Source organism: Pogona vitticeps, chromosome 1 (assembly GCF_051106095.1).
Source record: "Pogona vitticeps strain Pit_001003342236 chromosome 1, PviZW2.1, whole genome shotgun sequence".
NCBI lineage: Eukaryota > Metazoa > Chordata > Lepidosauria > Squamata > Agamidae > Pogona > Pogona vitticeps.
This window is the reverse complement of record NC_135783.1, coordinates 239283180-239307890: the sequence shown is the minus strand read 5'-3', so window position 1 is coordinate 239307890 and position 24711 is coordinate 239283180. Positions and strand designations below refer to the sequence as shown.

The 24711-nt window shown below is 42.9% G+C and overlaps 1 protein-coding gene across 1 annotated transcript in view; it reads left to right on the top strand.

Annotated features, from left to right (window-relative positions):
• IGFBP5 (insulin like growth factor binding protein 5) overlaps positions 1 to 21081 on the top strand; it is a 54216-nt gene extending 33135 nt beyond the window's left edge. The window contains exons 2-4 of the mRNA XM_020805180.3: positions 11838 to 12067; positions 13133 to 13252; positions 14182 to 21081. Coding sequence (XP_020660839.2) covers positions 11838 to 12067; positions 13133 to 13252; positions 14182 to 14313 — 482 coding nt within the window. The 3' untranslated portion in view covers positions 14314 to 21081. The remainder of the gene's footprint in view (positions 1 to 11837; positions 12068 to 13132; positions 13253 to 14181) is intronic.
• Positions 21082 to 24711: the final 3630 nt, after the last annotated feature.

Here is a 24711-nt window from a genome sequence, read left to right as displayed (position 1 = left end):
CTCTGCCTCCTCCTTGGAAAGTGTCTTCCTGTAGCATACATAACCCAAAAGAAAAATCAGAAACTAATATTGATTTCTTAGGCATTGATATGGTGGTTGAGATATCCTGGGAGTTGTGGTTCAAAAAGTTAATGAGCCTCGTGGCATTTTAAAGACTAGCAGATTTATTGTAGCATAAGTATATGCTAGTCCACAAAAGTTTAGGCTACAATAAATATGTTAATCTTTAAGTTGCCACAATACAGTATGAGACAATTAAACCAGTTTAAGCCTACGGTGCAGTTATTTAAAGATACAGGGAGCCAGCAGATCCTCTTGGGAACAGTTGTAACCTTTTCATCCTTCTTACTTATGAGTAGCTTTGGACAGCCAGTGAATAAATGAATACAGGCAGTGTCAAACCCATTGCAAGCAAAGCTTGGATAAGCTAGGCAGTCACAGAGCACAGCCAGAAGAAGAGAAGTTAAACACTTTTGAGTTTTCTGTAACTAGAAAACCCTGAAAAGGATTGACTTGATAGCTCTGTAACATTTTTGTTGTTATTATCATCTCGTTAAAATAGCTAAATGGACAGGTTAATTGCCTTGCCTTTGAATGCCTTGAGCATATGTAGATCATGATTGCACAAAGCCATGATCCTGACAAGTAAAGGATTTTTGGCTGTGACTACACTTTTTGTTGTTTAGTCATTAAGTCGTATCTGACTCTTCGTGACCCCATGGACCAGGGCACGCCAGGCCCTCCTGTCTTCCACTGCCTTCTGGAGTTGGGACAAATTCATGTTGGTAGCTTCGATGACACCGTTCATCCATCTCGTCCTCCGTCGTCCCCTTCTCCTCTTGCCTTCACACTTTTCCAACATCAGGGTCTTCTCTTCTCATAAGATGGCCAAAGTATTGGAGCCTCAGCTTCAGGATCTGTCCTTCCAGTGAGCACTCAGGGTTGACTTCCTTCAGAATTGATAGGTTTGTTCTCCTTGCAGTTCATGGGACTCTAAAGAGTCTCCTCCAGCACCACAGTTCAAAAGCATCAATTTGTTGGTAGTCAGCCTTCTTTATGGTCCAGCTCTCACTTCCAGACATCCCTACAGGAAAAAACATAGCTTTGACTATGCGGACCTTTGTCGGCAAGGTGATGTCTCTGTGTTTTAAGATGCTGTCTAAGTTTGTCATCGCTTTCCTCCCAAGAAGTAGGTGTCTTTTAATTTCATGGCTGCTGTTACCATCTGGAGTGATCATGGAGCCCAAGAAAGTAAAATCAGTCATTGCCTCCATACCTTCCCCTTCTATTTGCCAGGAGGTGATGTGACCAGTGGCCATGATCTTAGTTTTTTTGATGTTGAGCTTCAGACCATTTTTTGCACTCTCCTCTTTCACCCTCATTACGAGGTTCTTTAATTCCTTCTCACTTTCTGCCATCAGAGTGATATCATCTGCATATCGGAGGGTGTGGATATTTCTTCCGGCAATCTTAATTCTGGTTTGGGATTCCTCCACTCCAGTCTTTCACACGATGTATTCTGCATATAAGTTAAATAAATAGGGGGACAATATACAGCCTTGTACTCCTTTCCCAATTTTGAACCAATCATTTGTTCCATATCCCATTCTAATTGTTGCTTCCTGTCCCACATACAGGTTTCTCATGAGGTAGATAAGGTGGTCAGGCACTCCCATTTCTTTAAGAATTCGCCATAGTTTGCTGTGGTCCACACAGTCCAAGGCTTTTGCATAGTCAGTTAAGCAGAAGTAGATGCTTTTCTGGAACTCTCGCTTCTCTCTGGCTTTCTCCATAAGCGACTACACTGGGAAGTCAAACTACTCTGATTTGGCTTTGCTGTGATATGATTCACAGCTTGTATTACAGCTTAATTCACGGTTGGTGATCACACAATGATTGTGGATTGATTTGATAGTTCAGTGTTCATACCAGATGCGATGCAGTTCCCATTTCAGCCCACAGCCCCCCTTCTTTCCTTCCTTCCCCTGGTCCCACTTCAGCTGATCCTTTTATGATTTGCAGTCAAGTCGCTTGGTTTTGAAAGAGTGGTACAATGTTCCAGATAAGGTGGCAGCATTCCAAAGTTCTTCTTAACAAGATCATCTTTTATTTCATCTTGGTTGTTTCTGTTCTATTTGTACGTTGTTGTTTTTTCACATCCTGAAGTGATGTACCATTAAACTAGTATATTAACATTAGTGATAACGTGATCTAGCACTAATCTTATATATGTAATTTTTTTTAAAAAAAATGAAAGGACAATTCGGTGGGAACATAGGAGCAGGACCTGAACATCATGCCCTGACTATCTGGATCCCCAAAACACCACTCACAGACACACTCCTTCTTTACAAGAATGAAAGAACTGATCACATGGGGATCATCTGAATCATTGTGGCTTGAAAAAAAGTAGAAGCCCACAGCAGCAGAGGAAAAAAGTCATGTTGGGAGCAATTTCATCCATTTTATAAGTGGAGCAAATCCCATGGTATTTGTGTAGTCACAGCCTCAGTTATGTTTATATACTGCCTTACTGTGGATGAGACAGGGCTCCCCTTTTTCCAACAAGATAGACCAGTCCTTGAGAGTGAGTGGGTTACCAGTAAGATTCATGGATCAGTGCAGATTAGAAACTGGGTCTCCCAAGTCCCAGCCAAGAATCTAACCACTGCATACACTGCCTCTCAAATGTGACTGTAAAAGCCTCTGTGCAGGAAGGCACATTCATGCATGTTTTCTTGCTATGGGGTGCAATACCAGATGTTTGATGTCAACATCTGGTATTGCACTCCATAGCATAGGGGTCTTACCTAGACCCCTTCTCCCTAATCTTAGCTTTCTTGTTGCACAAACTATTTCCACAATGGCTATTCTAAAATAATGTTTTTTACCTGATATGGTACAGTCCATTCTACTGCCTCCTTTTTCTGTACATCAAATCCATTTTTGCATCCTTCAAGGCTCGGATGCTTGACATGTGCAGCATCTTATGGAGTGCAGCCCATATCAACAGGTTACATTTCCCTGTAAGGGTGCACAATCCTCATAATGTTTAACTCTAGATTTTAGGAATACAGGTTGGAAGTTTGAAATAAGGCGGCAACACACTGCTAGAGCTAAGAGTGTGCTAGAGTGTGATAGCTAGAGTGTGAGAGCTAGAATGATGTCCTAGCATTTTTCTAGCCGAAGATTATTCCAAGGACCTTTCACACAACCTCAGTGGCAGTAGCAAGAGTATGGGGCTGACTGGATCCATATGGAGTCTAGTTTATAGTGAAGCACATAGAGCTGAAGATAAGAATTTGGGATCACTTGTGAATGCATGCTTACTTCACAATTCAAGCCACAATTATAGGTCTCTTCTCAAACTGTCCTCATTATAGTGTGGCAATACTAGTAATTTGATTTTCATAGAGGAGAAATTAATGTGCCTAATAGCCATGCTATCTAAGTAGAACTTTCATGTTTCAGAAACAGTCTGTCTTAGAGAACCAGATGTTGAGAGGCCAATCAATAAAGGGGAACTGTACGTTTTTATTTATCCATTACATTCATATCCTGCCATTCCTTTTGTGAAATCAAGCTGACACATCTGGCTTTCCTCTTCCCTACTGTGTCCACGCAACAACCTTGTGAAGCAGGTAAAGCAGAAGGTGTCAGAGATTAGGACCTGACATCATCTCATACCTGGAAACAGCTTGCATAAAGGACCAGGTGTGAAATAGGATGCTTGAGTAGAAGACACCCTTGCTCAAATCCAGCAAAACCTTATTGTGTTCTTTTTGTCGATGGGCTTTTCCCTGCCTGCTGGACACTGCATGGATCCACTCCACTCTGAGGATTCTTAGCAACTTTCCATTCTGATCATGTGAGCTGAAGGAAAAGCTGAGAGTCATTGGGGGGGGGGGTATGAGAAAGCCTATGAAACAGTTCAGAATGCTGCCCCTTTGTCATCACATGGGCACCCCATGTGTTCTTGCCTAGATCTTGCCTTCCTCCTTGGTGGTTGCTTATATCTCCAGTCTGATTATCAAAAGGAATTAAAATTTGGCTAATGTTTTCCTGCCCTGGCTTGCTGACAGATTCCAGCTTTGGAGAATTGTTTATACTTTCTGTAATTTATAACACAGCTCCATTTATATACCCAGATTATATTTCTTCTACTGATTGGCATGCCTCTGGTGCCCTCTTTAGGACACAGGATAATATTGCACAACTGAAGAAGTCAGAAATTACAAATAGGTTTACAGGAGCAACATCCTCATGTGTGAATAAGGGCTTGCATAAAACTGCTGCTTCAGAAGCAAGAAGTGGACATTAGAAATAGCTGATGAGTAGAAGAGAAAAATCCTTATGTAATACAACCATCTGAGTGTTATAGCAGTAGTTTATCTCACCTCTGAGAGTATATAAATTAGTTTGCTTTGTTTGGTACCTGGTTTTCCGTGTTTAAGCAAACCTGAAAAGGCTGCTTCAGTCCCTTCTCTGCAACATTGACATGCTTTCAGATCTAACTGCAGGCCATCTCCAAGGTCTGTTTCTGGGGTAGGTATCTTTCTCTCTTCCCTCCCTCTTTCCAGATCTCTTTCCAGATCTGAGTGTCTGTCTACATCTAAAAACAATATTCCCAAGCAGAAGAACAGAATAATACTGCTTAGGTGCACTGTGTGTGGAATTAGGTTGTCCACTACACTGGTACTATGATGACTCACACCGAGCCCCATGGTGCAGTGGTTAAATTGCACAAGCCACGACTCACAACCTGAATTTGAACCCATCGGGTTCAGGTAGCCAGCTCAAAGTTGACTTAGCCTTCCATCCTTCCAAGGTTGGCAAATGACTACCCACTGGGGTAGGGCAAGTTGTTGCTTGCATAATTATGCAAACAACAAGTACTCTAGCACTAGGGGGTGGTATATAAGTCAGAATAACAAGGCTGCTGATTGTGTAGGGGCAAATTAGGGCATGAAAGGACTCATCATGATAATACACACATACACACACACATAGGAGTCCAATACAGCTGGATTAGCCCATATCAAAAATTAAGAAATGGGTTTTTGTAAAGTTAATGACTCTTAGTTGCCCATTCAAGATCAAACCACCCTCAAATACTTTACATTCCAGTAGGGATGGCTTATAGCCATATTTCTCTCCTGGCTGCAGAGAGCGGATTCTATATATTTAGTTTAGAAGGAACAGGGAAGCATGGGGGGAGAGGGAAATAAATGACGTCAGGGTCCCTGCTGCTCAGACATTGGAGATTTGATTGTTTGAGCCGTGGCTTCACTCCACCACTGATTGATACTAGCTGTCTCCTGTATTAAGACGGGAGCAGTTAAACGTTTAAGGGTGCCCTTGTGCCATCTGCAGCCAGCAGAATAGTGCCCATGTTACCTGAAGATGATGAAAGTGTTGGTGTGAAAATTTAAGAATGGCTCCCAATCTTTCTCAAGTTGCAATCCTCTTTTATAATAGCCAAGTAATTTGCAACACACACACCTGCCATGTTTGCATACAAAGGCATTTTTAACAGGGTAAAGTCAGCCCTTCTCAGAAAGTACAGGCCTTTTTCTCCTCCCAAAGGGCCGGTTTCTCATACATACTCATCCATGTTAACTTTATATCCCACTCTGAAAGTCAAGGAAGAAATTATTGAACAAGGCCTACTTGTAATCTCAAGATTAGACCACTGTAATGCCCTCTACGTGGGGCTACCTTTGAAGCTGACCGGAAACTCCAAGTGGTGCAGAATGCAGTGGCCAGACTCCTTAGTGAAGCAAGAAAATACCACCATATTTCTCCTATTTTGGCCGCGCTGCTTTGGCTGCCCATTCGGTTCCGCGTTGACTTCAAAGTCTTGATGCTTACGTACAAAGCCCTAAACGGTTTAGGGCCTCGATACTTGGCGAAATGCCTACTCCCACCAAGTTCTACCCGGGTCACTCGAGCGAGTCAGGAGGTGAGGCTGAGGAGCCTAACGCCGAGGGAGGCCCGGAAGGAAAAAACAAGAAACTGGGCCTTCTCAGCGGTGGCTCCTCGCCTCTGGAACAATCTGCCTCTGGAGATTCGCGGGGCTCCCTCACTGGGTACTTTCAAAAACCAATTTAAAATGTGGATGTTTAGGCAGGCCTTCCCTCCAGTTAATTCCTGATTCTCTCCCCTCCTTTCTCTTTTGTTATTTATTTTTGTATGTTCTCCATCTTGTAGAATTTTCTAATTGTGTAATAATTCCTTTTTTATATTTATTCACGTATTTTGTGTTGTAAGCCGCCTAGAGTGGTCGCAATGACCAGATAGGTGGGATATAAATAAATAAATAAATAAATAAATAAATAAATAAATAAATAAATAAATAAATACAACATTTATAAAGTAACTTGTGACCCCTCCCCCAAGAAAAACATTATGCCCCCCTTGGGAGTCACACAATCCAGATTGGGAAACACTGATTTAGAGGCCAAACAGCAGAGAGAGAGTGTGTGTGTGTGTGTGTGTGTGTGTGTGTGTGTGTGTGTGTGTGTGTGTGTGTGTGTGTGTGTGTGTGTGTGTGTGTGTGTGTGTGTGTAAAAAATAAAGTGAAATAAACTCAGGTAAAGTACTTGAAAATACAAACACACACAACCTGAAATTAAGTACACCTGCTAGGTAGCAGCTCTGAAAAATCTGATGACAACAATTTAGATTGTAATGCTTGCAAGAGCTTTCCAGCACCCTTTACCTAGAAGTATGCAACATTTCCTTTGCTTTTCTGCTTGGCTAGGGAAGCATGGGAGGCCAGGAGGGGAGAGAGGAGGCAAAACATCTCTTGTTAACATTCGGGATTACCCAACCGTGAGCCTACCCTGCTGAAATCCATAAACCACCAAGGTTGCCAGCAGTGTGGAAATCTTTCAGCAAGCGGGGCTTTCTTCCCAGCGGCGTGCATCGAGCGCTGCAGACTGTTGAAATAGGACTGATAGGGTCCGTATTGGCGACATTAGGTTTGGATTATGAAAGGAGGAGGCGGCGGTGGGGCAGGTATTTGCTTTGGCCCTTTCATCCTTTCTGGCAGGGGAAAAAAGGACCTGTGCGACACTGGTCTCCAAAGAGAGATCAGCTTACTTTACAGTATCACTCTCCGGAGCGAGTCTGTCAGCCCTAGAGATCAAAGCACTGAAGGGACCCATCCCAAGGTCCTTCTGTTGCTGGATAGAATGGGGTTGGGGAGGCGACCCCTGCAGCAAGCAGAAGGGCGTTCATACAACCGGAAGAGACATTTGGAGAGCAACCGGGGTTGTGGGAACAGGGAGGCACAAGAGACCAGAATCCCAACACAGAGACTTTTTAGCCCCTGAGAAGGGAATACGAAGTTGCCTATTTGGCCGCATGCCACAATCAGATTTACTCCTTTAAAATTAAGAGTACTATCCTTTTCCCCCTCCTGGCTCTGCTCTTGCGCCTTTTAAAAGCACCCCATTCTGCATAATGACGTGGCCGGGGAGGTTTTTCTCACTTTATCTCTGTGCCAAGAAAAGTGCTGATCTGTCAAATATCTGTGCCTCAAGCAGCTGCTGTTCAAAGGCACAGGAGTGGGGCAGTATTGTTGTGTTTTTAATGCCAATATTAACTCCATAGCAGTCACATAGCACGATTAAGGAGCTCTCTTGCTGGTCTCTTACGTACAACAGAGCATTTATTCGGCAAGGAGTGAAATATTGTGTGCTTTTGATTTCATTTATCTTAGAGGCATGGAGCTGGTTAGCATTCAGATTCTTCTTTGACAATGAAAGTGCTTCCAAAGTCGTTCAACACGGAAGGCTTGCTCTTTAAGATGACCTACTCCCATTTCTATTCCTCTGGTCTTCAAGGCTGTTATACAAAACACTTCCCACCACCATGAGTGGGTGTTGATTTTATACCCCTCTTTCTATGCATACTGAAGAAATGCTGCACCATGAGAGCGTAAGGGTAGAATTACAGGAGTTTGCTCGTCCCTAACCAGGTGCCTTCTAGATGAACATGACTACAAATCCCACCAATCTCCAATCAGTGAAACTAACATTTCTCTGACCAGGTGACCTTCGCTCTGGAGGAATAGGACACAGCATAAACTTTCTATGTCATTCTCAATCCCTGTTATCTACTCATTTTTTTCCCTTCTTCCTCTGTCTAGTGGCACTTCAGGTTAAACTCACAGCATTTAGGAAAAGGGCAGGTGTGTGCTCATACATGTGCATGTGTGTACGCACTACTGCCTTATTTAAAAGCCGCCTGTACTGCTTTTCAACCAAAATTCCCAGGGTATTGCAAAACAAGTAAAAGACAAATACGATGGCCAGAATCTATTGGTCTACCTCCACTGCATCTGTGATTGACTTTTCTCTCTGCAACCACTGTGACTGCTCTAAAAATCTTGATTTGGAGCTCTGGGAAACCCTCTGGAAGAGGCCTTTCGGGCGCCACAGAAGGCTGCAAAAGAGAGGGAGGGGAAGCCCCCATTTCCAATGGTGTTGGATACAAAAACATGGCCCTATGGTCTTGGCCCAAGTTTTTAATATTCCTTTATTCGTTTGCCCTAGAAAATAATTTTGTAAAAATACCTGTGGCACTGGACAGCGAATAGGAGGGAATTCCACAAAGGGGTACCCCATTGATAAGGGGGTAACCATGTTCTGTCACCACCTAGGTTACCTCAGATAGTGGGGATTTGTGGAGAAGATCCCCTCCAGACATGGAGGCTGTACAAGCTGCAGAGCAAAGCAGCAGAGTGCTGTTATACTATGGCTGTTCAAGAGACCAGCTGCCAGTGCCTCTCCCTGACTGGCACCCTTCCAAAAGATTGAACTGTGTCTACACCAGCTGGTTGGGATGAGAAGGGTAGCTTCACAAACTAGTTCCTGGGCTCACTTTTTTCTTCTTCTTTCCTTTCAAATTGTTTGTCTTGTGTGTCAAATACTTTGGATTGTAAATCTGAGTGTAGGTTTTCTCACTGCTGACATTTGCAAGGCATTCTTTTTAACTAAAGAGCAAAATTAAAATATTTTCAGTAAGAGAATAATAAATAAATGGTCAGATTTGTATGCAAGATGGCATTCTTTCATGCAGTACTTATGGCTTTAAAGATAAGCATCAATACTTTGAATTGTGGTTACAAATAGACTGGGAGCTATGGGAGTTACTTCAATATTAGAGATTCAAAAAAAAATCTTCTAACTGGTCCCTGCAGTATATTGTAGAAACTGACATTTTTGTACAATCTTCAAATGCACTTCCATGGCAAAGCTTGGAAATAGCACACTAGCATTAACGCTTTAATGCTGCAATCCCAATTTTGTATTAAACAAGAGGACAAGCATAATGTGTCTAATCTTTCCAAAACAATGTTTTAAATGTAGCATTTAAAGCAACGTTTTAATTACTTTCCAAACATTATCTTTCAGAACTTTGATGCTTCCCTTCCCTTTAAGACAAGCTTGGGGAAAATCCTTTAAGACAGAAGGAATGACTTTAACCTCCTTCATCTTCTTTGTTCATATTGAAAACAATCCAATGGTGTTTCCGGAATGGAAGGATCAGCCTCACATAGTTTCCAAGCTCTGCCCCATGTACTGTGCATTACAGCAGTCAATCCTACATGCTACCATAGTATATATATATATGGATAAGCTATTCCCATCCAGGAAAGCCCACATTTTTATTCTTCTTTAATTTGTATCTCCTTTTAATGTTCCCCCACATCCACAGTCATTTTTTTCAGCTGCCCTGGTATCATTATAAGGCTCTCTGGTGGAAATGAACCTTGCAGGATCCCATAATCCCTGTGACTTAGAACTTTATTCAAATGTAGCACCAAAAATAGCCCACTTTTGCTCTAAGGGCTGCATTAAAGGTCACAAGCTGGCTAAGTATAGGCTGTCACCAAGTTGTTCCTATATATAAACAACTGTTGAGCTCTGAAAATGACCATCTGTTAATAGGCTCATATTGGCTCAGATCAGAGCATTTGAATGCACAAGAGGCAGGGTGGATTTTTGCTGGAGAAGTCACTGCCACAAGAAGGGTGGGAAAGCTGCCATCATAAATGACTTTTTGAAAGGACCAGGTAGATGTATCTGGAAGAAAAATGGCTGCCACTAGACAGACCCCACAAAATTTAGAAGAGTAGCATTCCTTTTCAATGACAGTTTACCTTTGGTGATGATAAATACCAGGGAACTAAGCTTGGGGGGAAATCCTTGTTTAGGTTTTCCCTCAAATCCTCAGCCAGGATGGCATCCTAATGCCAGGATAGCGACATTTCGCCTGCTCATGAACTCACAGGGTCATCTGGCTGGCTTACCACACTCAGGATATGTCTGTGTGAAGATAGTGCTGATAAGGCCAATCATTTCCCTCCTTCTAACAGCAGGCTCAGCAGATGAGTGCCAATAGGATTGTAGCTAAAATCTTGAGAGACAAAAAAATGAAGATCAGCATGCTTGGAGGGGAACAGAAGCCGAGTTTGCAGGAATGCCTGCCCACAGAGAATACCTTTTAGAAAATAAAAGTGAATATCAAAATCCATCCTCACCCTCCCAATTACAATCTTTTGGAGCTGAGCATGCTCACTAAGTACAGAATATAAAGTAAGGATTGAGGAAATAAAAAAAAAAGATCTAAGTGGGAGAAAGAACAAATGGTATATCTTAGGAGTGAAATGACTGGCATCCTTAGCACTCTCTTCATTACAGGAAAATGCACTACAACATTTTGTTGTAGATTCCACTTGCGTATGTCAGGAACCAGATTTGAATGACAGCTGCCGACGGGTAAATTCATATAGTTTCAGATTCTCATGTTGACATCCCATGTCCCTTTCGAGATGCTGGTGGGGTTCAGATACATTTGACTACTTGATTTCCAGCTGGTTGATAACATGTCTGTGCCTGCCAAGGATGCTACAGAAACCAATGCTTGACTGCCATCAGCTGGTCTGAGGCTTGGGGATAGATTTCGGCATAAGTCTTTTGCCTGGGAATAAACAAGTCTTGACTCTTGAACAAGTTTTGGCTGTCCAGCCAGGAGTTTCTGAGGAGCAGATCTACGTTGTGGAAAGCTATCAGGAACCGGAGAGTGGAGGGACTCTTTTTTCCCTCATGTCTGTTTTGCTCTTGCCAGTCTCTCTTTAATTAGGGATTCATTTTTTCCAAGAAATAATTACTTGGTTATTTGTTGAATTGCCAACCTCCTCTTCTTCATCGTCTGTGAGTCAATCTTTATTGCCTGTGACCACGGGCTGTTACAGCGTACTAGATGGAATGTAACAAAAAGGTGATAAAGTAAAATATGTGGTATTTTTTAGTCTCTTTAGAACTAGTAACATGCTGCCGAGGGATTGACAGTTCCTTAAAATTAAAGATTAAGATACTTTAAAGTCACCAGTACATAAATTATCTAACAGTCACTGCAAATAATACTCCCACATAGATCATTTATGGTTTATTGTCTCCCGGTAATTGTGTCCTTCTGTCCTGTGGGTATTTGTCTGAGTTACGCAGGAGAACACATGCTAGAACTTTTCTCCTTGGACCCACAAAAAGGACAAAGCAATAAATAGTATATAGGATTTTCAAACTAACTGCAGCCAAATACGCCTTTTCCTAAGACGTCTTAAAATAAAATGTGACAATGCTCAGAATGTGAGTTTGGCCTTTTCCACAAATAGAGCTGGTAAACTGCCTGGCTCTTCTGGCTGTTGTTACAGCAAAAATGAAAACAACGAGGTCTATACCACAGATCAAGCAAATAAAGGAAAATGGTGATTAAGGCCAAAAACATCCTGACAATTCTCTTGTCTTTTTTCTCCTCCCATCCAGAAAGGGAATCTCGAGAACATGAAGAGCCAGTCACATCGGAGATGGCAGAGGAGACCTTCCAACCCAAAATATACAGAAACAAGGGACATGGACGCATCTCTGAACTAAAAGCAGATGCCTTGAAGAAGGAGCGCAGAAAGAAGCTGACTGTGTCTAAGTTACTGAGTGGGGCAGAAAACACTGCACACCCTCGGGTTGCTGCCCCTGAACTGAGACCAGACTTTGAGCTGGTAAATACAGACCTTCTCAAAACTCCATATCAGTGATTCTTGTTTATGCTCTGTTGCTTCTCTATCTCCTGTCTTTTCTTCCCTAGTTTTTATACTTTCTGGATAGTTCCATTATGACTCTCTTTCAGAAGGCAAATAATTATGGAGAGGGAGGGTGCAACAAGATGACCTAAGTGTCCAGTATCACCTTTTTTTCTTTAATCACCCCCTTGTCTCCTGTGTGATTTGTTTAAGCCACTTAAAAATCTTGAGAAACTGAAAACCTACTTACTTCTCGTCTGCAGAGGGGAATGGAAAGGAAGTTTTCCATTTTATTTTAATTGTTACTAACTAACAAAGTGAAATAGCAAATGCATTGAGAAGCATTGCTGGTGTGTTAGAGCAACAATTTAAAAGAAATGGAAAACTTCCTGTCTCTTTCTCTTTTCAGAGGAGCAAGAAGGAAGCTTTCCATTTCTCAAGATTATTAAACGGCTTAAGCAGGGGACAGCTTAAGCCATCTGTGTTGGTTCCATCCCAGCAATCACATATATGGTAGTTGAACCAAAACAAAGCAGTCCTACTCACACACACACAAAATATAGCCACCGACAGGGACCCAGAAAGATGTGGGTAAGCATCAATCAGCTATGGGCTGGTTAATGATGGCATGTATGTTGTGTAGTTGTTGGGAAAAGGAGCGAACCAACCCATACCGAACCCAACCCAAACTGTGGGACAAAAGCCTGTCTGAGTACGCCTGGAGTTTGTAATGAGGTTCATAACTGGTAATGGTATTTTTCTAGTTGTTACTTTAAGCCATGTGATGATCTCTTCATCTTCAGCTGTTTGCCACAGGGACCAAACAATTCCTGGACCATTGGAAAGAAGCTCTCAGTGAGACCTCCTTTCAAGAGATTAGAAAATATATGCTGGATAAATTTGGCCTTCATTTGTAAGCCTGATCATTGGGATGTAAAATGGAAATCCTGCTCTCAGAGGGGAAATTAGTTATTCACAGGGAATATGCTTTCTCCTTACTGTCTACTCTCAACACTTAACTGCTCTCTTTCTCTCTGCTTTTAGGGCCCTTGTCGGAGACAGATGGAAGCATCACTGCAGGAGCTCAAATCAAGCCAGCGAATGATCCCCCGTGCTGTTCACCTTCCCAACTGTGACAGGAAAGGATTCTACAAGAGGAAACAGGTAAAGGTCCTATGGGAATCAAGACCATATGCTTTGCAAACTAGGGGCAGGGTGGGGAAGTCATCCTTTTTATAGTCTTCTGGACTGGTGTGTGTGTGTGTGTGTGTGTGTGTGTGTGTGTGTGTGTGTGTAATCAGCTGCTTATATCTGTAGATTAAGCAACTGCCAAAGTATAGGAGAAGCGTAGACCAGTTTCTGCATCCTTCTGCCCACTGGGTGAAAAAATCAAGCATGCCAGAAACCAAGCTCTGCTTAATTTAGTTTTCAGCTTCATCCTTATCCACCAGGCTGGCTTTTTCTTCTTCTTTTAAGTATCTTCAATTAGTTGTGGTTTCTGATCCCTCTGTTGAGGATTATCAACAGAGTTCTGTAGGGCTATGACTGAGATTATAGTTATAGTTAGGGTTAGAATTTAAAGTAAATGGCTTGTAGTTCTTCAAACCATTGAGAATCCCAGTGTCTCCCTTCCTGAGTGGGGCCAGCTGGCTGAGAACCAGAGTACTTCAGCATCATGGTCTACCAAAGTGAACCTCTGCTATCCCAATAGATTACATGGGATGGGACAAAAAATAGTAGTACACCAGTGACAAAATGCCATAGATTTGTTTGGACAGTTTTTGTCTCGCTGTTTTGTGGATGAGGAAAAGGAAAGGAGAGCAAATTGTACATTACCAGTGGCTGAAAGTTAAGAACAGTTTATAACAGTTCAGGTGACAATGTCATGAACCATTACAATGTAGGTCTACCTCTGTGTGGATTCTGGAAGAAAATGTGATTTGTGGGTTACTAAAATGGTCCATCCCAGTAGTGTGGTTTAATCAATGCTCTGTCATTAAGGGCAATGGAAAGTTAAAACTTTCTGAGTCTTCTTGGAAGAGATGTCAGTGCACCTCCACCTTATCATTAGTCTTCTTTGTTCCCCTCTCTAGTGTAAGCCATCTCGAGGCCGAAAACGTGGATTGTGTTGGTGCGTGGACAAGTATGGACTGAAGCTGCCAGGAACAGATTATGTAGCTGGAGACCTCCAGTGTCACAACTTTGACAGTGGCAACACTGAGTGAAACCCCCTCTTGCCTCTCTCTTTCTCCCTGCCAGAGTCCTTTCCACCCCACCACCCACCCCACACCTCACGATGCCCCAAGAGACTGATTCCTTTCATCTCATTTAAGAAACTGAGGACCTCGGAATCTACTGCGTGTCATCAACTTCTCTCAATGGCAGTGTCAGGGACTCAAGGAGAAAAGGCAACACCTTCAGCCAAAAAGAAAAAAAACAGACAGAAATTAACGACGGCAATGATAATGGTGATGATGACGATGACAATGATAAGCCAGCCACTTCCCTGGGGAATATGGTCCTAAACAAATCCTACAACTTGCCTTTCTTGCATGTAACTCCGCACAACCACCAAGACAACACTGGTGTGAGAAGCCCTCAGAAGCACTTGAATTATAATTGAGTTTTTTGTCTTTTTCTTCTAAATATGAGTTTTGACCCTTTCGGAACTGAAAAATACTTAGTTTGATTAGTGAAATCCTAGTAGAAACAGGTCCCTGGTTTACCTTTATATGTTTGGTCACATTTCTTTCTTACCAGTTTCATTTTTACCTACCCAACCCTGTCCCCTAAGGCTAAAGCTCATTGACTCTCCTGCATGCATTCTTATATGTTCCCTGTGGGAGTATTTCCCTAGGCCGTTAATGAAAAGTCTGACCTGATGACTTCAGGTGGCACGATACATCCCTTTTCTGTGCAAACATGTACACATGGACACTTTATTGAACATGGCCCTTTCTTTACACACAGACCCTTTTGACTTCAATCATATGTGATGCCCCACAAACATGTTTGGAGTTACTCCTGTAAGTCAGAGGTGTTCAGGAGTATGTTACCTACAGGATTAGGACAGGTGATATTGTATAAAATATAAAAATAGTTTGAAGCAATACCATGCCATATATCCTGTACATTCTTCAAAGCATAACATTTTCCTTGCATACATAAACACACCTGTGGATTTCCACACCCCACGGGCTAGTAGAATCGCCCCACTGCCTTTTTTATTGTAAGGAGGGGGGGCAAACAATGCTTGTGCTTAACTGAAATATCCCAAACGCTGTTCTGCACAAGGAGAACTGGAAGAGATTAATATAAGATTTATAAAAATCAATCATATTACAAGTATAAATTTAGTCCACGGTTAGAGAAATATTTTACCACCTTTTGAGATCTCTGACATAAAATTTGAGGACCTCTGTAGACAGAGATCCTCAACTCTTCCAAAGTATACTTGAGTTACTGGCTGTGAATAGGTTGTCATTTTTTTTTTCCTGACAAAGTCTCTTAATCTCTAAACAGCAGCTTGGTAAACCGAAATTCAATAGGTGTGATTTTTATCTCCATCAATGCATTCTTCTGTTGGGGAAAGCTACACCAATTGCATTTTTGTGAAATACCCAGTGTCTGTGTGAGGAACGAAAAAGTACTAATTCAACATAGCATGCATCAGGGCCTGCAGAAAACCATTGATTTGACAGCCTTCACATTCAAGCTTGGGTAGACCACTAAAGCCATTTTTTAAAAAGAAAGGTTATTATTGTTGTTTTTACTGTTGTTGCTGATTTTTTTTAACTCCTTGGTGTGTTTCCATGGACACTGCCATGACAAGGGTCTTTCTTATGCCCGTAACAATGAATGAGAGTGCAAGCAGATGCCAAGAACAAAAGAAAGAAAGAATCATGCCTCCTTAGCATGGGAGGAATCGCTGAAGTATAGTAGCCATTAAGAGCCATTGGGCCTCTGCTGTAGATCTGAGGGTGGAAAAGAAAGGGAACCCTCGGTGGCCATTACCTGCTAGGGATGGACTCCAAAGGACTAGAGGACTCTGGTGTGGCTGGCTGCAAGCACTTCCAGACAACGTGCTGATCAGAAGCATGGAGAGAGAAGGAAGCTGTTTCCTGTGGGTAGGTGCGGAAAGCCTGCGCTGCCCACCGAGTGTCAGAAAAACGTGCCATTGACAGGAGAACCGGAAGAACACACACAACACACATTCCCCCGGAACAGACGAAAGGGAAATGAGGAATCTTCCCAGCAGAACAGCTGCTGCATGTGAGCACCTGGGGCAGGTTTTATTCCTGCTCCCCTTCACCACCACCAGCCTCACGATTCAAATAGACTTGGGACAAAGGTTTTGAAGGCCAAGAGTTGATCTGGTTTACCCAGGGATCTGAGGTGGGGGGGGGAAAACCAAGAAAGGGAGCTGGAGCAGAGGCAACATCTGGTCTCATTTTATGGAGGGGGAAGAAGACTTCTCCCAGTCTGGATGTGCTAAATCTCATTCTTTTGTGCAGAGACTGGGAATGATGTGGAAACGTTTAAAAAGTCATCCTATGGGGGAAAAACTTTCAAAGAATCCCTGCCACAAACATCAACAGTGCAAACAAAATCTACTCCATCCTTTGATCCATCGCTTGGTATTTGTTCCAGATACATACTTCTTGGCATACAGATTTCCAGAGACGTGTGGATCACCTCCAGAGAGATTTCATCGTTCCCTTCCCCTGGGTATTTGGCGGCAGCAATGAGACTTGTCTTGTGCCTTTTCTCCTTAAGGTTTGGGGCTGAATTTTCCAAAGGCACCTGTGTTGCAAAAGGCAGACCTGTGCTTTGACTGGGGTGTTGGCTAATAAGAACAGCTGGACCTGGTCTTGTTTTGGGGGACACCCATCCAGCCCTGCTGTATGCAAGGTGTGGGAAGGTGAAAATGCCCCTTTCTTTGCTACTTGCATTTGGGTTGGTAGTTGACTCGATTGTTTGGCAACACCTTTCTCCTTAAATTGCAGAGTGTTCCACTTACTATAGCAGAACAATCAGGATAGTCAGTTACCCTGTCCAGACAATTCCTTGCCTGTTCCCCAGTGACCAGGATGGTATAGACCACTTCTGACTTTTGAGGACAGGACATGCTACACGAATGGACATCTGCATCACTGGTATATGAATGAGGAACATGTGCGTTCATGACATTGATGGAGGTGAGGGGGACCATTCTCCTTGCTTTGTTGTAGGTAACCTGGGTATCACTTTTTTACACTAGAACTTCCAGAAACTATTGGCTAGCAAAGCCAAAAGGTCCATCATCTAACCGGGGCATTCAGGGAGCCAGTTTTAAAAAGTTACTTTTCCAGGTTGGTTTTTTCCTAGCAATGGCCATCGGTCTGGTGCTTGTGCAAGAAGCTCGTATGCAACATTGGGGCTATATCTGTGGTCTTCTGTCAGATAAGAGTGAAAAAGTTTCAGGATTTTCTAGCAGTTGGTTTCAGCATGGGTCATGTCTGGAGGTTAGGATGAGCAACTTGCAGCTTTTCAGATATTGGGCTGCAACATCCATCGTCTTTCCTGGTTGGCTATGCTAACTGGTGGTAATAGTACAGTCCAGAAACATCTAGAAGGACACAAGTTGTTTACCCTAGTTGTACAAGATCATAGGGGACAGGACACTGGCAGGCATGAATATCTTGAGTGTACCTGCCTACTAAGGACTTCCCTCTTAGGGAAATACTCCTCGTAGGCAATATTCCAAAAGAGATTTAAAGTGGGATATCATTCATGAACTACCATGATGGCCAGCTGACAACAGCCAAAGCAGTAGGCAACAGAAGGCTTTGGTGTGATCCTGACATCCAGCGGTGATGGATTCAAAGAGCTCCTCTCCCTGTCCCTTCCATTATAGATACTATATGTCTCTCTGTTGCATCAGAACAGAGGAAACAAAATAGCCTCATGGGACTGGGTTAGCTTTGTGCTGAAAACAAATCTCACAACTTTTGAGCTCTTGGAAGATGGTGGTTCCATTTGGCCCCAGGGTGAATGAAAGCGGGACTTCAGAGGGTGGATCAGAGCCATTTTGTTTACTCCAGGGCACACAATGGATGCTTTCTTTATGTGTCAGTAATATCTGGGAGGTGTCTAAAGTTAGGATGGCTTGTAGCTGGAGAAAGGCAAGGGCATTTCCATGTCTAGCAACCTTACTGTTAAAAGTAGATTTAAAAGGAGGAAGGGATGTGGAGAGAGATGCATGTATTAATCTATGTAGTGTGTTTGGGGCAGGAGATGTGCTGGGCGCATAAAGAAAGGAACAGGCTCAGATTTACACTGCAAATGTATACTGGTTGGGGTTCAGTTTGATTACCATGGCTGTTCCTAGATTTTAGGGGAGGCGAGGGGACTGTACTTTGCTGAAAGTGCTGGGAATTCTGTTAGGCACTTCCTTGAAGAATTTCAGAGCCTAAGATGCGCTTAAAAGAGAAAATGACTTTTAAATCAGTGTAGGTCTGTGGCGCAAATATGCCTTTAACTGTATAAGATGAAAGAATGTCACTAAAATCCTTCCTCCCTCAGAATGTGGCACTTGTGGCACTCCTGGACTGGTTTCAGAGAAATCCATTCTTGCCCTCTTTCTTGATATTTTTTCTCAGTTTCCTGAAACTTGAAAACCTTTCCCTGTATTAAAAAAAAGGACCCTACTTATCTAGTGAAGACGGTATAGGACCCCTCCCCCCCTTGATTTACATATACAGAGAGAGTCCAATCCGGAGAGGTTGGCTCAGAGTGAATCTCTCTCTGTTGCATCAGTACTCACAACTTCCCCTGAAAAGCAGGAAGGCTGCTGCCCTAACCCTCCTGCTAAGCTCCAGCTGCTCCATGGAAGACATCTGCTGTTCCTTTACTGGCCAGATAATAGAGAACTGATCTGGGAAGAGCATGAGTCTTATTTCAAAGCCTGAGCAATGTTTGCTTCAAGTGTAGGGCTTCTTAGAGGGCCGTGCCCCACATGGCAAAAGTGGTAAACCTGAACCCTGAGTGGGACGGCAGCTTAACTGGATTCAAGTATCTATCTACTGGCATGACCCTTGCAAAGTTTGATCAACGCCTAAGAGCACAGGAAAACTGCAGTGCGATGAGGCTGGTGATATTTTAAGAGCACCACAGTACCAGCTGTGGCTAGAAAGAAGAATGCCCAGTTTTGTTCTCTGTAGGTTGTGAATCATTAGCTCAAGAGATTACAGGAACAAAACTGAGGTTTGGGGGGGGGCATTTTACCCCAACATAAGGGACTGTAAAATTTCTTATTCAAGGGCATCCATGATTTTGATCTTTGTCCTTTACTATGCCCACCATATCCTTTGTAGAATAATAGAGCCATTGAGTCCAACCCTTTGCTCAATGCAGGAATCCAAACCAAAGCAGAATCTCTAGGTTCATTAGCCTTTTGCAGCACATTGACTACAGTGCCCACTTCTAGCAACCCACAATCAAGAATTTTACTGACCATAAGCCACTGTCAGGTCAACACCATCTGCCACCTTTAAAAGAAAATACTGACATATCTATGGTGTTATAATGCTTTAAACATGGCCTCTTTCTAATGGAGTGGGCCACTTTTCCTCTCCTCTCCAGTCTTTTACTCTTCATATATCTGTACTCCTCAAAAGAGTCCTGCTGCATTAACTCTTGGAGGAGGTGAGTGTCCCTGAGAACTGGCTCTATTGTTCAGTAGAATGAAAAGGCCTCTCCTGAGCCCTGACTCTGAGTGCCCCAAAAGGGCAGCAAATTCTTAACTTTTTCATTCCTTTTTATTGCCATAGAAAGGCTGGGGGAGGGGTTGCCTCAGGTGCCAAACTTACTTGATCAGCCTTGGATACTATGCACCTTGATGGGGGGGGGGAGAAGAAGAAGAGTGCCATTTGCCCTGCTCAAGATACAATCTCCCTTGTTGACAAAGGAGAAGAGGCTTCCCTTGACTTTCTTCAAAGAACCTTCCTTCTGTCCCAGTTAGCAGATCAGGATAAGAGGAGATGGGGGACAAAAAGTTGATTGACAAAGCAGTGGGGAAGCCCGTTGAGAGACAACGCACACAACAGAAGCTCTGAAAAAGTTTTTGGAGGCTGTTTTTCAGCAGGAGAATGCTCATGACAGCATTGGTAAGCTTTAGCCTCTCAAGTGGTGTGCACTTTCCACACCTGTGGGTGGGAAATGAGGAGCCTATCAAGATCTCCAGAGGGTCCCACTGCAGCTGATGTAGCAGAAGGCAAGACAATACTTGAGGAGGGCACAGGCCACCTTCCAAGCCGAGGTCTTCCTTGCCCATGCTGCAGTGGACAGTTTTTATATTGAAACCACTAGTACAAGAGCATATTGCACTATTTCTCCACTTCCTCTCGCTCTGTCTCCTGCACTTCCTCTCAACAGAGCAACTACACCTTAAGCAGTTGACAGATCACTGTAGTCCCAGACCACCTTCCTGACATGAGCATCTTGGCTAACATGTGCAGGAGGGGAGGAGGGCCATGTGTCACTTCCAACTCCGTCCACTCTAAGCCCCTCCCACAACACCACTGGGACAGCTCTTCTACAAGGCAGTTGTCGCCCACAATTGCACAGCTGACTACACACAAGATTCCGAGTTTTCCTACCTGGTTTTAATCCTTATACAAAATTACTCACTACACATTTTACAGTAGCTTTTAATAGCTTTACATGCATACATACAGTAGCTCTGTGGATAGTTTGTTTTTGTTTTGCAGTAAACAAGAATATTCATACTCTTACCGGTGGGGGAAAAAGGCAGTTTGTGAAAAAGCTGACAATGGATGAGGAGTGTAATGCTCTGTTTAGCATTTTGTACTTTAAAAAAAATGAATCTCACATTTTATTAAAAAGTGAAGATTGCTGTATACTATTTATTCAACTTATAATTTATGTTACTCTTTGATCTTTGTCTTTTCTTATGACAAAGCATTTATTTAATAAAGTTATGCATTCAGTTAGTCTGTGTGCATGGCCCAGAGAGTGTCTGAGTATTGCATGTATGCTGGATGAGTAGCTTGCTAACCTGCACAGGGAGCTCACTTTCAACATTATTTCAAACTAGTCAGAGTCCCCAACATCATCCACAGGTTCAGATAGCTTTCATGTTGACACACCAGCTGCAAATAGCCTTTACAGTGACACACTAGACCCTCTCAAGCAAAGTTCAACAGATGTCAGACTTGGAAACATTCTACCCACCTTATTAGAGAAATGTCCCGCCCACTGGCATTCCTGGCACATCCCTTGCCAAGGTGTATTAACCCCAAAATGGAGAGGTCTATCGACTCCATGCCCATGAGGCTGGCTTTCCCACCGTGGAGGGCACCATAGTAACTTTAGTCCCCTGACTATTCCCCACTGATTTCAAACTGAATGGACAGCATATTTGTATTGGGGCTAGGGATATTTGCTACCTTGTAGGCAGAGATGATGCTGAATGGTTCAAATACATCTCTATACATGGCTTGCCTACTCCCTACCTCATTCTTGTGAAGTAAATCATGCCAACTGTGTGTAAGTGGCCCAATGTCATATTGAGCTTCCTGGCCAAGTGGGATTTCAACCCCAGTCTTCTGAGCCCTAGTTCAGCACTCTTGTAATTACACCTCACTGACTCTTTAAAATCAACCTCCAGATAAAAATACTCAACTTCCTCAATGTACACATCAAGTTACAGGTATCTAATTTTCATGGTCTTGGAGCTGCAGCTCTTCAAAACAAAACAAAACACACATATATCCTCTTTAGTATATTATGAGCTATATCCAATTATTAATCCCAAACGAGAGTAGACCCATTGAAGCCAAGGGAAATTAGGTAAGTCAACCCTGATATAAGCCCCACTGATTCCATGGGTTTTAACTCTGTGGGGCTGACATATTATTATACATTACAGAGTCCCTTCATGGGACTCTGTGTGGATGAATGGCTTTTAAACTGTAAGGATCCTGAGGGATGTCACATGCAGCAGCTCTCATTACACATGCACCAGTGTTCTTCTGAGGAAGGACTTGACTACCTTCACAACAGCACTTAGAGGAATTTACTTTTTGGCAGAGCAAACAACACACACTTTTTATTTATACAAAAGTATTCCCAGGGCAGCTGTCAATACCATTAGGTGGAAGTGAAACCTACTCCATGATGACCCAAAACACCAAAAATCTAGAACATAGCAAGATGTGCCACGTACCTCAGTATTGCCTGCTCTGATCAGAAATAACCTTCTGGGGTATCAGGCTGAGGTTTTCCCTATCACCGTTTACCTGTGTTTTTTCACTGGGAATGCCTAGGCTTTAATGGCAGACCCGCAAGGGCAAATTATGTCCCCCACCACTGAGATATTGGCTTTCTGCTGCCCACTGTCATTTCGAACCCTTCAAAACCTTTTGTTTAACAGCACTTGAGAAGTTTGAATTAGGGTTAAACTAATTGTTTAGGACCACGCAAAATCTGACTTACTTTGTTTTGAGATCTGTATTTCATACTTCAAACTCAAGAGGTAAGTGTGTTTTAAGTGGCAAGGGGATTATTAGAGTGAAATTCATTGACATTATTTTCAAAAAGCAGGCCCTGCAGTCGAAAATAGTTTTCTTTAGTATTAACACATGCTGGGAGAGAGCATATCATACACTTCGAACCAGCACAAGACATTTTGCTCATTGAGACAAAGGATAAATTTGTCAAAACCCTGCTGATGCAGGAAATCCATACCTATCCTGAGCATTCCTGCCAGATGGCTATCTAACCTCTGTTTCAAAACCTTCAATGAACATCTGCTATGGAAACAATCAGTTACCCTGTCGAACAGTTCTGACATCAGGAAGCTCTTCCTAGGCCAAAATTCAGCTGAAGGGGAAAAAAATCACAAGCAAGAAGTAGTAGTGCAAGTGGTTTCCTTGCTTCTTGGGCTTCCAGTCATGTACTTAGCCATGTCACACCCAGGAAGATCAGGGATGGGGCCAACAGTCCAGGACATTGGTTGCCTTACTCAACTGCATGGAGCAACAGGATTCTGTCCCTCCTGTTTAACTGGAATCTCCTTTCTTGTAAACTGAACCCATGGGTTCAGTCCTACTGTCTGAAGCAGCAGACTCCAAGCCATATACAGCAGCTTTTCACATATATGAAGGTGGCTATCATAACTACTAAGTCTTCTATAGACTCTGACAAAAAGGGCTACAGGGCTGTTGCATGCCATTATTTGTCACCAGAGGAGCTTGTCTCACTGTGCCAAATGGCATGGCTTGCCCTGAACAACTCAATTTGGCCCCTAAGCAAAGGAAATGTGGGACTCTGTTCTCACTGTAGGGTCAATCTTCCAAGGGTTCTTCCATGTATTCAGCAGAAGAAGCTGCTGGGTCTAAAACAGAGTCTATTTGCCTTGCTTAACAGCTGGTTACCATCATGGAAGACTCTGAATACCTTCCCAGTTATCTGATAAATCAGTACAGTATCTGGATGAAGATAGTGCAATGACAGCAAACGCTTGGATCCAGTAGGCAATCCCGTTGGATCTAAAAACTGAATTTAGGCCACACTTATTTATCCACAGAGGTTTTCTCAGAAGACTTCTCCTGCTATAGGGAGATTACAACCATCAGCAATATTCTGATGCCAGGAAAAGGAAGACGATTCTATCCCTGTCTCCCACCCCAAACCCAATAGAAAATAAGAGCAATGTATACTGAATTTATTGTGAGAATAAATAGCTCCTATTTGAGATGACAGATGCTATAAATGCATCCTAAAGTCATAGTCACTGATCTTCCAATGCTTAAGAAGCACTTAATGGTGGTGGGGGTGTGTGCATCAAATCCCATACATTCCTTTTCTTTTTTTGAAATGTCAGCAGCTGCAGTTTAACTTCTCGCCGCATGAGGGAAGAATGAAACCAGAGCTCTTCTTAGAAGTACCAATCCTCTGTGGTAGAAAGCAGCATGCTCAAGGAGGACTTTGCACTGCAGATGCATGTCTGTGTTCTGTGCCTTTCAGTTCGAACTTAGCAATCCTAATATAATTTTTAAGGCATTTAGGGTCTTTAAGTAGTAGTTCTACCATTGCCATCTCCAAGTGAGTTTCCATGGCCAAGTGAGGATCAAACCCTGGTCTCCTAGGTTCTAGACCATCCACAACACAGATATGGGGTGACCTATATACAAAACCATGTGGAGCACTATAGAAGCCAATAGATTCAATGGGTATATGACAACCTGAAGTCCCCTTTTCAGCACACATTAGTTGATCACCCCAAATGACAAGCCCTGCTCACTCCCACCCCTTAATCCTTATTCTGTGCAAACAGGGAGGGATGGAAAAGGTGGCTTGTTTGAACTACAGCTCCCAGGCTTCCCAGTGACCATCCAAGCTGGCATATTCTGGGAGTATAAAAAATTAATTTCCCAATCTCTGCCATTAAATATCTTTCTTTACCATTGGCCTCTTGGGTGTAGGATCAGAAATCTATGGCTCTTGACTATGGCCTTAGTTCACTGGCAAGAATTCTCAGCTTCCTCCCAAAACTACACTTCCAAATGTTCATTGGCGAGGAACCCCTTGGTGGGTAAATGGTGGGATAGAATCACCCT